Source organism: Oreochromis aureus, linkage group 20 (genome assembly GCF_013358895.1).
Source record: "Oreochromis aureus strain Israel breed Guangdong linkage group 20, ZZ_aureus, whole genome shotgun sequence".
NCBI lineage: Eukaryota > Metazoa > Chordata > Actinopteri > Cichliformes > Cichlidae > Oreochromis > Oreochromis aureus.
Window position 1 is genome coordinate 16,967,721 of NC_052961.1, and position 14,885 is coordinate 16,982,605.

Below are 14,885 nucleotides of genomic sequence, written 5' to 3' on the forward strand. Positions count from 1 at the left end.
GAGGCACATCACTGCTCAGCTTAAACCCAAAGTGTGAGTGCATATTATTTCTGTATATTTACCTTAGCCTCTGAGGTCAAGGTGACCTCACGGATCTTGAGCACCCATTCTTTGAGCTCTTCTTGCGTGTTTGCAGCAATGTCCAGCGGTAGGCCTGTCCGCACAGGGGTACTCTGTACCAGGGTGAAAACATAAGGCCTGCTGCCTTTCCCTTCCGCACGAACAGCTGAAGAGAAAAAAAAGAAAAAGTTAAAAAAAGGGAACCAATAAATGGAAGTAATGACGGTTTTAAAAAAGTAAATAAATGAGGCTGGTGCTGAAATCATGCCCGTACTACACTAACAGACCATAAGCAGAGGAAGAAAACATGGTGGAGAAGGGCCCAAGATGACAAATCCATAGCAATGATTGTGAACCATCTGTATCATCCAGTGTCCGTGAGAGAAATTAGACGATAAGTGATAACATTCAGCAAGTAGTTATTTTTAAAGAATGATACGATTATATAAAACCAAATAATCCCTTTTAGAATATAGTTTTGTTTTTTAAAACATTCATTCAACATTTTTTGTAAATGAATGCAATTACTTTCTGAGCATTTTTAGCTCATCTTTCACACTACCACTAGATGGTGCCAATGAGCCACCCAGATGTACAAATGGACTCAGGTTAACAATGCAAGGTAGCATGAGCCAAAACTAATAGGGGTGTATTGACTAGGCTGCAGGATATCAATAATATATCAAATACAAATTGGAGAGAAAAGCAATAATAATAATAAAAACAGAGAAGACTTATTAAACTAAGAGGCTGATAATGGAGAAAAATAACACTAGAGTGATGACTGTGTCCTATAATTATTATTATTTTTTTTTTTTTTTAAAAGCAGTTAGTAGGGGTTTACTGCTCTCAAGGTGACTTGACACAGGAAGTGAAGGTGCTACTTACTAATCTGACAGGCAGACACATCAAGACTTCCTCTCAGCATATCTCCAAGAGGGCTGTTTTCTGTCATCTCCTGTTGACAGAAAACAGAGCACATATGTATCTTTATGAATGAAGACATGAATGACCTCACTGTGGTGGGAGCAGGTCTACTCATTTCCCTTTAAATAAATACAATAAAAATGTGCTTGAGTAAGCATCTTGTTTTAAGGGTTTGATCCTCACAGCTCTATCAGGCTCGGCTGCCGACGGACTGATCTCCTCCACGTAGTTTGCCGGAAACCACATCTGCTTCTTTCCTCCACAGTCACCCTTCCACCTGAAAGAAGAAGAGGCGGGAGGGGTAAAGAGACAGGGGATGTGGTTTGTAAATATATAGAAGTGTTTCATATTTAGAAAATGATCCCAGCACTGATAAGAGAATTTTAAATGTGTCATTCACTCATTTACTGTAGTTCTCTAATGCAACGCGAGTATTAGCAGTCTAAATTAATAATTAAGAGCTACTTCCTGAATGGATTTGATGCCACTCACTTACCATCCCCCTTCCTGTTTTTCCACATTAGAGATGATAGCATTCTTAGTGAAGGAGAGCTCATCGTCTCTTTGGGCTTTATACTCATACATGGCTCGCACCGTGCACTGAAAGACAGCACACAAGGTTACGTCATGTTTACATGTCCAAGTGTTGATGTTGCAGATCTCAGCTACCCGTCGATTTCTCCATGCTGCACTCTTACCTTAAATGTTGGCATTTGATTGGCCTCCACGTAAAAGCCTGGATTCCTTCCCTCATACAGTGACCCGTAGTCTGGCTCCTATTGGGCAATGCATTATGAGTTTGTTTTTCTTTTTGCTAGGCTGGTGGTGACTTCACCACAGAATGAAACTAGCATAATGGCATGAAACAATACAGCATTTATCACTGGCCAGACGTTTTCTTTGTAGACTGTATAATGTGGTACTTACAGCAGTGCCTATCTTCTCCAGTGTGTCCTCGTTGATGGGATAGCGTAGTTTCATTTTACGGTACAAAGGGTGCTTCTCATAGTAGCTAATAAGATCTACAAGGCTGTCAAACTCTGAGGTGCCCAGCACCACGGTCTGACCCTCCTGCTGCACACGACAGTGCTTTATTTTACCCTCGGCCCTGTGAAGAAACCCAAAGAGAGAACTCTGCTAAATAACTGTGATCCAAGGCATTTATGTGCTTCTACATTCAATTTGCTGATGATCTAAGATATAAAATGGCAACTAAGGTACCTGAATGAAATGGCAAAGGAGTTGGGCTCTGCCCTTTTCCTGACTAGAAAAGCCCCATCGCGAGGAACCCTCATCAACATGTTCTCTGCATGGCTCCTGGAGAGGTTGGCGTGGTACCACCTGCGACAAGCAAAAACAAAAATATGATGCGCATCACGTAATAAATTCAGCACTTTCTCAGTAATATTTGAAAATGCATATATGTACTCACTCTTTGCTCTCGTGAGCATTGGTCTGAGGTACTGGCTCAGTTAGTTTCATCTCAAATTCGTTACAGCGCAGCGCCACCTGCTGGTAGTGGGTAATCAGAGCAAAGAGTGTATCAAATACCAGGTTGTCAGTCAGGTAGAACTTTGGGCTGCCTGCCTCCTGACGAGAGTGGATGCGACAGTGTTGTACCCGCCCCGAGCGCCTGTTGCAGAGATGGGAGGCATGGAGAGAGAGAGAGAGAGAGAGAGAGAGAGAGAGAAGAAACGATGAAAGATCAGTTTTTCTTACAGTTTGTTTATAAGTTAAGAACACGTGAACTCTTGTTGATCTTTAACAAACTGCCTTGTGATACCATCTCTACATTGTTCCCATAGCTTGCGGGTAAATAACAGACTGATCTGTCTTGACCGCCTTTCACAAAGAGCTCATACATCAGACCCACATCACGCTGTGACAGCCATGATCACTAACTGATCTGCCAGTGCGACACTTAAATTTGGTGATATTTGAGTGACACGCGCTAGTTTTCTACATACAAGTTAAAGCTTCTTATACTTAACAGTGATTTCCCCTAAATGATCTTTCCCACCCTGAAATCCAACAGACCCCCAAAGTTTGATTCTGTTCACCTGGATGTAGCATTTTTAGTAGAAGATGAACAGAATCAAACTTTGGGGATTTACTTACCTGGATGATTGAGCATGCATCAAGACCAAATCCAATAGACATTTATTTTTAAACAATGTCTTTTTATTAGGAGTATTTATTTTAATATATATAAACAAAAAGAGAAGAAAAGGATTACATATGATCTGTACATTCGGGACGTTTTTTTAAATACAATACGTGTACTTTACCAAAAAGACAGAGTGTAGTCTCCGACAAAAGTCTCGCTCTCCCGAACTAGGAAGGAGCCATCAGGAGCACCAGTCTCCAGGCAGTACTCAGACAGCAGCCTCTCGGCTATCTGCCGTCCATCCCGCCCAGCACCTAGCTTTCCATGGAACCATTTCTCTGTCACATGTTGATCCATACCATAGGACACCTGGGAAGATTCAAGATGTGTTCACTTTATGTGTATCCACATAATTTATCTCTAAATAAGAGCCTCTCACAGACCTCTAAAACTAAAACTGCATCAAATTAGGAACAATACGAGCAAATTTTCAAGTTCAAAAATCATTTTTGTACTTCAGCAGCAGATCAGACCTACTAACCTCTCTGTGCTCCTCCTCATCATCATTTCCCGGGTTACTGGAGGTCTCTTCTGAGTAGTAGATCTTATTGCTGGTCAGAACAAAAAAATGAGGGTACCACTCCTGGGATAGAGGGAGAGAAATGAGACAGATTGTTAGTTCAAATAGCCAGATCAAATATTTACAAGATCCATGTGTTACAGTGCAAAGTGGCACAAGATGACACAGAATAAGAAATTAATATCCCAAGGAAAAAATGCTGATAAAGCATGTCTGAGTTAAGAATATAAGTGTAACAGATGATAGATGTAGACTGCAAGATAATTTGTCTTAACTTTATCAGTAAAAACATGAAAAATAAACACCACATAAAGCATGTGTGACACAAAAGCCATTTTTTCTTTTCTGACCATTTCTGCCCCAAATTTTTCCTCATGCATGATGCAGAAACTATTTATACACTGAACATGCTTACATGGTTAATGGGATCTTCCAGGTACAGGATGCCATTTTTAATAGAGTTGCTGATATCATTCTCTGAGTAGGGAGTGGTGGTGGACACCTCCTCATAGGCACTGCCTTCTGCGAGCTTCTTATGCTGCATCAGATAAGAGGAGTAGAACAGACAGAGGAAGGTTACTAATCCAAAAAAAAAAAAAAAAAAACCCAAAACATTTCTCATGACTCCAAGAGGCTCTGACCTTGATGAGGATCTTCCTCTTGAGCTGATTGGGTGAGGGCAGCCCGTCCGCTGCGATATCCACTGCCTTGGTTAGAAGCATGTCTCCAAACACCTTCTTAAAGTGAGTGGCCATATTCCTCTGCTGCACAATACTACAGTGGTCCTCTATGGACAGGATGATGGGATATCTGTAAAAGGGACCACAGACTCAGAGGAGTGGCAAATCCATAGAAACTCCTTGTTTAACTTTGTCCTGATGTGACTTTTATTTTCTCACAGTGATGTCACTGTGGCCTGCCCACATTGTTTCTACATTAGTGTGTGCCTGTCATCTCTTCATCTTCGCCATCTCTTATCGTGTTAATCATCACATCCCCAAGAGACTAAAACAAAACAAAACAAGAATAGCACGTTGTCATGCACACTCACTCAGATGTGACGAAGGCGTGCTCTTTGATGGTGGTCAAGACATCAGAAAACTTGATTTTGGTTGTGAGGGTGTGCCCATGGTAGATGACTGGCATTCCCTCAGGGCCATCCCAGCAGTCCACTGAAAATAAACATAGACACATGCATGCAACATCATTTCATCTTTTATCCTTTAAGGATAAAGAAAATAAACACGCATGTGGTGAGTGACGGGACAATTGTAGGATCTTTATGTTTCAAGGCAAACAAGATCGCTTCCTCATGTTTTTTTAAATTAGTTTGAGCTAACGTGACCTTTTCACCCAACAACAAGCAAGTCTTATTTATAGAAACCTGCTTGACAAGGGTTTGCTGTAAAAGCAATATCAGGCACTGTTGCATAAGTTTTTGCGTGTGAGCACCTGGTTAAGGGTGTATTAGCTAGTGTTGGGACTGACGCGTTATTAAGTAACGCGTTACAGTAACTACGTTATTATTGTGGTAACGAGCACGGTAACTAGTTATTATGCCAAAACCAGGAACGCGTTACTCGTTACTGGGATTTAGATAGGCTCGTTATTCGTTACCTCGTGTGGTGGCTATCGCGGAGCTTCCACAGATTCAGTAACATTAGCAAGTGGTGGAAGCCAGCAGGTGGATGAAGGAAAAGGGAGGCAAGAGGAGAGACCCGAAGCAGCCGCCGGTCCGAGTGTCAGGTGAACTGAACTTCAGGTAAGAAGTTATGACCTGCAGTCTATCGGAGTCACATATAAACCAAGTTTAGGTGGAGTTTATTTTTCGTTATGCTGACTTTTTCGTACTGCGTACTAGCTAGCATGACGGAGTTTCTATACAGCTGGGTGGGTGCTATGTTACTGATGTTGAACTTTATTTTGTTCATACGGTTAATTATTAGAGTTGCCAACCGTCCCCTAAAAAACAGAATCGTCTCGTATTCAGAGAAAATATTACGCGTTTCGTATTGAGGTGAAAAGGAACAGTTTGTCCCGGACTTCAGCTACAATGAAAAAGACACAAAGCTGGATTTATTCTGTGTTTACGCTGCACAGCTGCCTCTTCTTCTCTCATTCTCTCCCCTCCCTCTCCTGTTTCTACTTCAGTCACGAAACTGATCAATGATCAGCTGATCGGCTTTTCTCTCTTGTTTTTTTATCGCCCACTTTGCGCCAGAAAGAGGAAACCAGCGGATGTCGCATTAAACAACAGCAGCACGTTTAAGTTTGATCAGCTGTTGTTAGAATTTATTTAATATTACTTTCTACTATCAGCTGATGTTTGCTGGAGCCACAGCTGTAAAGCTGCTGGTCAGGATGTCGGTTTGGATATGTGGTGAGAGGGAAACATGAAGATGAAACCAGGAGATGTCCTTACTGAATCATCAGAGCTGAACAGGTGATGGAGAAACAGGTTCACCTTTTAGGTGACATGAATGAGTTGAAGGGAAGTTATGAACTGTTTCTGAGAGACAAATAACACCAGGATCCTTTTTTTACTTAGCTGACAGCTGGTAACTGTGCAGGGGCGGGTCTAGCAAAGTGTTGCCAGGGGGCCAGGTAGGGCATTAACAGGGAGAGGGGGGACAAGGAAATAGTTTTCTTTCTTATTCTTATTTAAAATGTCTCGCTTTTAAAAAAATTATTATCTGAGTCTTACAACAAACGATTGATAGATTAATGCATATATACCATCAGAACAGTGTACATCACTGTCACAACAGCGTTTGTTTTCATTCAAAGGCTTTATGATTTTTCCTATAATGGTGGGCCGGTCTCTAGTCAAATTCCCCGGGATGATTTTTTTTTTGTCCCAGTCCAGCTCTGTATGCAGCTCATCTGCAGTCTGGTGTTACCTACATCTTCCTATTCAGAAGGCAGAATTTCCGAGTTCTGAGTACAATCGAATGCACAACGACTGCAGTTTTTGTGTTGGATGTAAAAAGCGCACATGATGCTGTGACGTAGGCTAGAATCATGCGGCGGTTAACGACGGTCCAGGCGTGGGATTTCTCTCGTGGAAATGTGCACATTATTTTTTTCCTTTTTATTGGTAGGTGGCACAGTGCACTTGTGGCAAGTAAGCAAGCTAGAAGACTGGCAATCTGGCTGGGTATCCAGTTACGGAAGCAACACATTAACAAGAGAATTCTGAGTAAAACCAAAGTTACTTTCCCTAGTAACTAGTTACTCTGAAAGTAACGAGTAACTTGAAGTAACGGAGTTACTTTTGATAGAAGTAACTAGTAATGTAACTAAGTTACTAATTTAAAAGTAACTTACCCAACACTGGTATTAGCTAAGGTTAAAAGTTGAGCTGTGAAGGATTAGAAATGGGGTAAAAGTTTATTAGTTGGTTAAAAGTCAAGCAGTGGTGATTTACTACTCGTGGGTAAACCCTACACCTTCCAGTGTGTGTGTGTGTGTGAGAGAAAGTGTAGGTGTGTGCCTACATTCAATACAGCGACAGCCCATCCTCAGACAGCGTGCGTATGCCTCCAGGGACGATTCACTGGAAAACTGGTCTCCTGTCAGGTAGCTAAAAATAAGCACACAATGTCAAGTATGTACACAAAACACACATCCACACAGGCTCTCAGAGGATTAACATGTCAGGGAGTGTATCTTAACACACGAACACACTTTTTATGGTGATTACATAAATAAATCAATACAGTCATATCAAAAGGGCTCGTTCTCCTCTGTTGACCGGATAAATACTTCTTACTCATTCACTCAGTCAATTCAAGGCTAATCAAAGCAACATGGGAAATTTTCATTCCGCCGCTCCAATGAGTATTGTTTCACATTTAGTACAGAATTACTTGCGCTGACTTTCACACACTTTTCAATGGGAGGAAAAATACATTTTCCTGCAAAATAAACGCCTGGATCTCATTCGGGAAAGAGATTGTTAAATAATACACTTTTATCTGATGTGTGAAGCCAGTTCAAAAGACCCCTTTTGGCCAGAGGTTTCAAGAACTCCAGCATTCCCAGGGCCCAATTAAAGCGGGCGAATCAAATACATGCATAAATGCCCTTCATGCTTACGTGTTGTGCGAAGAGGAGATCCAGTAGTGAGACAGGGGGTTATTCATATTCTCAGGACACACTTGGTCCAGGGAGGAATCCCAGATGGTGTTCTCTTTGGAGAACAGGTATGTGAGAAACTACACAAGACAGAACCAGAAGCAGTGAAAAGTGGGAAGAATTACAGACCCTAACTTACAGCAATATAGTGATGTGGCACTGAAATAATAATGATCAGATTCTTAAAAACATCTGACCTAAATACTCAGGAATCAGGGCACTGTTGCTTAAGGCATTTAGCAAGTGGCTCAACACCTGTTTATATGCACAGGCATGCGCTAGAGCCCCCAAGGAAAGGCAAACTGCCAAGTTCTGATCCAGCCTTTGGACTGTGAGAACTGTTGAGTTTGTGTTTCCACCAAAATTATTGTTATTTTTATGTTACTGTTGAAAAGGTCTATCTTGGTTTCAATATAATTCTCAATTCCAACATACAATGTAAAAAAAACAAAAACAAAAACAAAACAAATACAAATACAAATACAAAACAAAACAAAAAAAACACTGCTAAATCACTGACCACGCACAACTGCCAACATGAATAAATTACAAAAACTAAGAGAACTGGGACATTAGATGTGGGGTTCAAATTGTCATCATCGCTGAATCCAGATTCTTAGATTTAACTTGTGTATTAAATACATAATGACATAATTCCATAATCAGCAAACAAAAACATCACATTACTATAGGATTTGTACATATCAGATTCCCCAATGAACTTCAACAATAATAATTTCCATGTAGTGATAATATTTAAAATAAAGTATGTATTTTTTTGAATATTCATGTGCTTTTCTTTGCACATAATCAAGGCCTGGGCACCAGTGACCTAACATCCTCTGGCACGAAGACACAGCATCACCTCCTGCAGGCTCGCTTGTCCCACTTTCCTCTTTTATTCATGACTTTATGGTGACCACAAAAATCATCCTTCGCTTTCTGCAGAACTGTCATGCCGCACCATACTCAATAACCTTTTATATCTGTGTAGGAGGAGGTGCTTCAGGGCCAAGATCATGGCCAGTCATGTTACTTTCTGAGCATCTCACTCCCACACTAACAACACAGGGGGGAAATCGGAAAACATAACCTATGAAAACATGGTACATTTTTCCGTTAGTGAGCGAATACCCAGAAAAAAAACAAGAACACAAGTGAGAAAAGGGGGGAAAAGAAAGTACGAGAGGCATCGAGGTGCGCATACCTCATCTTGCTGGAAATAAGGCTGCTCCACTTCCCTCAGGGGGTCTTTCAGGTAGCCGAACATAAACTCCTGCACTTTGTTGTTATCTGTGGCCCACATTTCCTGCAACCACAAACACAAACATGCATTTAAGCATGAAAACGAAACAAATCGGCAATAAAATATGTAAACGTCCAACAACCGAGAGAATACCTTTTGGGACTCCAAGAGGAAGCTCTTGAAGTCCTCTAGGGAAATCCTCTGTTCTGGTCTATCAATGAACCTGATAGAAAAAGTACTGGTTAATTTCAGTGAACAACTGCGATGCAAGAAAAATGTCCCTGTGTATGTGTGTGCGTTTTGTATACCTACCTTTGTAGAAATGGGATTTCCATCTGAAAGACAGTAAATAAACAAAAAAGGACATTTAAAGTAATTAATCAAAGCACTGCACTTTGAGTCTTAGACATCCTGTGAGGTGGGGGGAGGGCACTGAGGTCATCCATTTTATCTGACCCCTGCTTGCCTGCCTTCTTATCTGTGTGTGTTTGTGTGTCCTAATGGCCTCCACCAGAGAGGTTTGGTGGGTTTTTAACTGGTGCATATTGATCTTGAAGCCATTTGAGAACAGACAGATGGGGGATGAAGTGAGCCTTGGCAGAGCATCAGATGGGGTGCTAGGGGGATGAAAGCACAGGGACTATCTGTGGATACATAAAAAGACTGCACTTACGTTTTTCTGGGCATCAAACATGAGACTACGATAAAGCTGCGCAAACTGGCTGAAGGACACGTCTCCATTCCTCATCTCTGAGTCCTATAAAAGAAGCAGAGAATGAGAAAGAAAAGTGAAATGACTGTTAACGGCAAATCATAAATCTTTAGCCTCAAACAACATCATAGTGAAAGGGAAGTTGGCGGGTAGATAGAGTGGGAAGGAGGTTTGTGATAAGGAAAGTAAGCAGCAAGAGGTTACCGGAAGTTTCTCTCGGAGGAACCTCATGTTGGGCACCCTGTAGTTGACCTGGCTCAGCATGCTCTTCAGATCCTTACAGGATATCCTAAACACGTTTTGTTGAAAAATAAAACAAACACGGATAAGCATGTGCAACATGTGCAAACACTTCTACTTGTATTGTGAGGCAGCAATGCCATTTTGAGTTTACAGATGGGCTGAAACCTTGTAAACAGACACCCTGCATGTTCTGTTGAGTGGTTTGGGCTTCACTTCTGCTACACAGCTTGGAATTTTGGCCAGAAACGACAATACACGGCACACAGAGTAACAAAGGCCTGTCAGGGATGTAACAGACAAACATCTCTGTACATCTCCTCTCCATTCTCTGCAGTCTGTTTCCTGCTGCAGGAAGAGTTGTTGGTGTGCGGCTGAGGGGTTAGTTCCCTCACTATACCTCAACTGAGCTCTCTCACAGACACCTACCAGCCGGGTGCAGCAAGTCTATGTACTCTTAGATGAAAGGGCAAACAACTGGTGCAGCAAACAATTGAGTTACATCTAATAACATCCATTTCTTGTGAGGGTGATCTGATTAAATCTGCAGCTGATATCCTTTGACCGAGTTTAGTTACCTGTCTTCTCTGTTGCGATCGACTGCGTAAAACTGCTTACGTAACCACCTTAAAATTAAAGAAAAGTAAGAAAGAATTAAGCGATTTATTGCAAAACAGAAAACAGATAATGCTGTCTATTTACACAAACTTTGAATAAGTTCAGATTTACCGCTCGATCTGAAGCGGTGTTGGAGACTTCAATGTGTCGGTCACAAGTGAGGTTAACCCTTGCACCCACATGGTCATCTCTTCATCAGATGTTGCTGTAGCAAAAACAGCTAATCTGAATAACTCAATTCTGTCACATGCTAAAAATACAAGAAGCCTAGCAACAAACAAAATGTGAAAATTTGATTTATTAATGGTACTAATGGTCTTATTGAGGTACAATGATAACAGGCTACTTCTTGTCAATGTGTAAGCCCTCTTTCTCTGTGCATACCTGCCAGGCTGAGTGATTTAAGGCGAAACTCGGTGCCGTACAGAATAACAAAGCAGTGGGCCTGATCGAGCCGTGCTGCCGAGTCCTCCACATAGCGATCAAAGTCCCGAGACTTCTGTCCAGAACGGATCTCCTTGATTTCTCGAATATCAACTGTAGATACAGACAGATATGCAACAGTTAGCAAAACACAAAGCTGCAGGTTCCCAACGCATGACACGGTAATACTCTGGTATGAATATGGTGTGCAAAACGTATATGCAATGATATGGAAATAATCAAAATAACAGTATCTGACACAATAATGCAGACTTAGAAAACAAGGAGAGCTTGGAGCTAATTCCATTTCATGTATGAAACATAAAACACTTCAGTGCTAACCCTAACAGTCTAACATACAAAAAATAAAAACATTGTGCAAGTACCTGAAGCCCCTCTGACCACATAAAACAATGAAGCTGAGGCGGTGACCCAAACCACATTCAAGTATAGATCAAAAACCACCAATTAGTAAGCAATGAGGAGGGGGCAGTTTTGTTTTTTTTTGCTGTTGTTTGTTTTGTTTTTTGTTTGTTTTTTTTGTTTTTTTTTTAGAAGCTCCTGGTCAGGTCTAAATGATTGAGATTTCAAATATAAATATACATGACAAATATATCACAGTATGTACATAGCTGTGCTCGTAAGTGCAGGCTGTTAAGGGTGTTAAAACACTTACAATATATGATCGGAACTATGACAATGCTTATGTTTTCACACAAGACTGCTTCACAGTTTATCTTTAGACATGACAAATGAAAAAAAAAAAAAACCCCAAAAGACCAGATATAATTTTAACTCAACTCCATAAATTATCATTGAGAAACTTTACAAGTGTGTAGGCTGCAAAGTAGCACAGCGGGTTCCTATCAGATATACATTAACTGCAGTTCAAGACCTACAGCAAGGGACTCTCCTGCTAAACACACACAAACAGACACACACACACACACACACACACACACACACACACACACACACACACACACACACTTCTTTCAGCTCCTGCTCCTCTTCCTGCCCCTGAACCACACATCCTGTGCCTTTGTCGCCTACACACCACATCTGTGCTTGCGTATAGGTGAGCATGTGCATGTTCTTTTCTCAAGCATAAAAATGTCTTCTCACAGAATTTCACCAAACTGTGCTCTAATCATATATCATATCTCCGTTTACTTAACCCGCCACACGGGCCAGCACACTTCCGTTTAGACTGAGGCACTTCTGACAGGCTGATCTGTTAGACAACACTTTTAGTCATTTGTGTCAAAATATTTGGAGCTTGCCTCAGACAGATGCAGGAAAGAAAGAGATAGCCAGAGGTGTAACCTTACCAAAAGAGATGAGAGGAGGTATCCTGCAAAACACTACCACACTTCCTTCTTCCAACATTTTTCATACCCAAGCAAAAGTATTGTCAGTAAAATAACACAGCCTGATGTTGAAACTTTGGCCAATGTAAAGTTTATCCCCCTCCCCCCAATTTCCTTTTTGTTTGTTTGTTTGTTGTTGTTTTTTTACTTTAAATAAGCCAATGTTATGATATTGTGAAAAAAGCAAATGATCAAAAAGAACATTTCTGTTTTTCATCTAAAATGTCAAACTTCTCCCGTTTCACATGCAATGTCAGGGTGTGCTTCTTTTCCAGTTTTATGCAACTGAAAATACTGTGAACCAAAAACAAAATATAGGAAGAAGGCCCAATTTTATGACATTTCATATACATTTAATAAGAAAATTAAAAGAAAGAATATTACAAATACAACAAATCAAAAGTAACTGGCAGCTTTAGTGTTGCTATGAAGCCTAAAATATTGGATTGGATGGGTAAAAACATAAGCTATTATTATTACTGAACTGTGTTCAACCAGCGACTCAAAATCTTGAGATTAAGAATCGCTTTTGTGAGAGTGTTCTTTTCCTAGATAGCCCATATTTTTCAACCCTGCCTGGGTTCAAATTGCACAACTTCTTGCAGTGTTTACCACTGCACCACTGTGGTGTCAAAAGTAAATAAGTTCACAACATTCGCTTAGAATTTCATCCCGACTGAAAACATCACACTCAGCCACGCAGACTAGAAAGAGCTTTGATTGATATTCATGTTCACAATGTCAGCAAAGGACCATTGAGCAATTATTTTGCTAAATATTCTAAGTGAAAAAATGTAAAGATGACTATAGAATAAATAAAAATATATGAGTATGCAATATGAACATGACACTATAGAATTTTTCTTGCATATGGTCACATTGTATTTATGTGCACCATTCATTCTAAAGACTGAGCTAAAGCAAGAAAATCCCCCAGAACATTTCCAAGTGACTATGCGGCCTGTGTTGTGACAATGTTTCACTGCACACTTCCACATCAGCTGATCCATGTGAGCTTCACTGACGGCATATGGGATCAACTTCAGCAGAAGACTTTTCCTCTGACAAACATCTGACAAGCCGCTAAAAGGGTTCAGTTCCCCTTTCCAACAATCTCTAAATGGAACGAGTCTGCTGCTGAGTTCTGCTTGTTTTCCAGCAACAGCCTGCTCTTTACGTTTTCATACAGACAATCAATCTGAAAGCAGTTTCTGATTAAGTAACAGTGTTGCTGCCTGAGGGCTAATGTCTCAGTAATTTGTTGAAAATGTTCTTACATATAAACTACGCCCATGTCCAAACGAGTAAAACACACACACACACACACACACACACACACACACACACACACACACACACACACAAAGGTAGGTCAGTTAGAAATGACATCACGTCTGAGGTGTTACAGTGTATGCACGTCCTTTGCGGGAGGTATGGAAAAAGCTCATCAGAAGGATGACAGTTTTCACACGTGTGTGCAAGTTAATTCCACCCGCAGATTATGTAAGTTAACAAAAACAACCCAAAGAAAACTTCATTCTCAAAAAACGATTTCCAGGCTACAGGTGAGAACATTTATTGGAACTCATCCAATCTGGTGGCGCGTGTTAAGACACGTGTGGTTTGAATTATAGTTAAAACTGCTCTCTGACGTATCATAACAACAACAACAACGACAACACAGTTCTAAATCCTCTCTAAACCTGAACACGCCTCACATTCCTGCACCATTCAAATTAAAAGGTCGTCAATGAATCCTTTCACTGTAGATTAATCTGACAATTATTGCCCTGATGACAGTGTAAAATCTCAGGTAGCAGTGGAAAATTCCCATCCTAGTTTCCCAGAGTCCAAATTTCAATATCTAATTTTGTCACAATCAGAGTCCAAAGCCCAAAGATATTGAGTTAGCAGTCATATTAAGCAAACAGCAATGTTTGCAGTAGAAAAATCTCTAAACATATTTGAGGAATTTTTGTTAAAAGACGTAAACGACTATCAAAATAGATGTGACTTCTTTTCTTGTGCTCATCTAGAATTATAGCTCTTATTCAAATGCCATGAATTTGACCGTTTCTGCATGTATGTGAACTGCTCCTCTGTGACATGAGCAGACCAATGCAACAGTAGATGTAGAAAGTAACTCATGTCATTACAACGCAACAGTCTAGTGATACCCGGTAGAGTGCAAGACAAATATCTGTGAAAAATATCCCTAAAAGACAAAAAAAACTTGAGTTATCCATTTATTCAGTACACTGTATTGTCAGTGAAAATTATCACTCTTATTCAACTTTCGAATAATCTGTAAATTCACTAAGTTAGCTCTCGATTCTCTTGCCATCTGCCATTGTCGCTTTCCGAGCTGCTTCTTCCTCAACGCATGCTGGTTAACGGTGTTCATTTTAACCTCATTTATTCGTCAACATGAAGAGTCAAGAAATTGTGGCTCTAGCTAAGGAATC

General features: G+C 40.6%; 1 protein-coding gene across 1 annotated transcript in view; it reads right to left on the reverse strand.

Moving 5' to 3' along the window:
• Nucleotides 1-14,885, reverse strand: part of plcg1 (phospholipase C, gamma 1) — a 29,207-nt gene that overhangs the window by 8,096 nt on the left and 6,226 nt on the right. The window contains exons 3-25 of the mRNA XM_031757993.2: nucleotides 11,012-11,164; nucleotides 10,739-10,832; nucleotides 10,588-10,635; nucleotides 9,974-10,058; nucleotides 9,731-9,814; nucleotides 9,370-9,392; nucleotides 9,211-9,280; nucleotides 9,019-9,120; nucleotides 7,773-7,891; nucleotides 7,172-7,257; nucleotides 4,726-4,846; nucleotides 4,316-4,484; nucleotides 4,090-4,212; nucleotides 3,636-3,737; nucleotides 3,276-3,463; nucleotides 2,420-2,620; nucleotides 2,209-2,328; nucleotides 1,915-2,095; nucleotides 1,686-1,763; nucleotides 1,484-1,587; nucleotides 1,171-1,264; nucleotides 949-1,018; nucleotides 63-226 (exon numbers count right to left, since the gene is read on the reverse strand). Coding sequence (XP_031613853.1) covers nucleotides 63-226; nucleotides 949-1,018; nucleotides 1,171-1,264; nucleotides 1,484-1,587; nucleotides 1,686-1,763; nucleotides 1,915-2,095; nucleotides 2,209-2,328; nucleotides 2,420-2,620; nucleotides 3,276-3,463; nucleotides 3,636-3,737; nucleotides 4,090-4,212; nucleotides 4,316-4,484; nucleotides 4,726-4,846; nucleotides 7,172-7,257; nucleotides 7,773-7,891; nucleotides 9,019-9,120; nucleotides 9,211-9,280; nucleotides 9,370-9,392; nucleotides 9,731-9,814; nucleotides 9,974-10,058; nucleotides 10,588-10,635; nucleotides 10,739-10,832; nucleotides 11,012-11,164 — 2,579 coding nt within the window. The remainder of the gene's footprint in view (nucleotides 1-62; nucleotides 227-948; nucleotides 1,019-1,170; nucleotides 1,265-1,483; nucleotides 1,588-1,685; nucleotides 1,764-1,914; nucleotides 2,096-2,208; nucleotides 2,329-2,419; nucleotides 2,621-3,275; nucleotides 3,464-3,635; nucleotides 3,738-4,089; nucleotides 4,213-4,315; nucleotides 4,485-4,725; nucleotides 4,847-7,171; nucleotides 7,258-7,772; nucleotides 7,892-9,018; nucleotides 9,121-9,210; nucleotides 9,281-9,369; nucleotides 9,393-9,730; nucleotides 9,815-9,973; nucleotides 10,059-10,587; nucleotides 10,636-10,738; nucleotides 10,833-11,011; nucleotides 11,165-14,885) is intronic.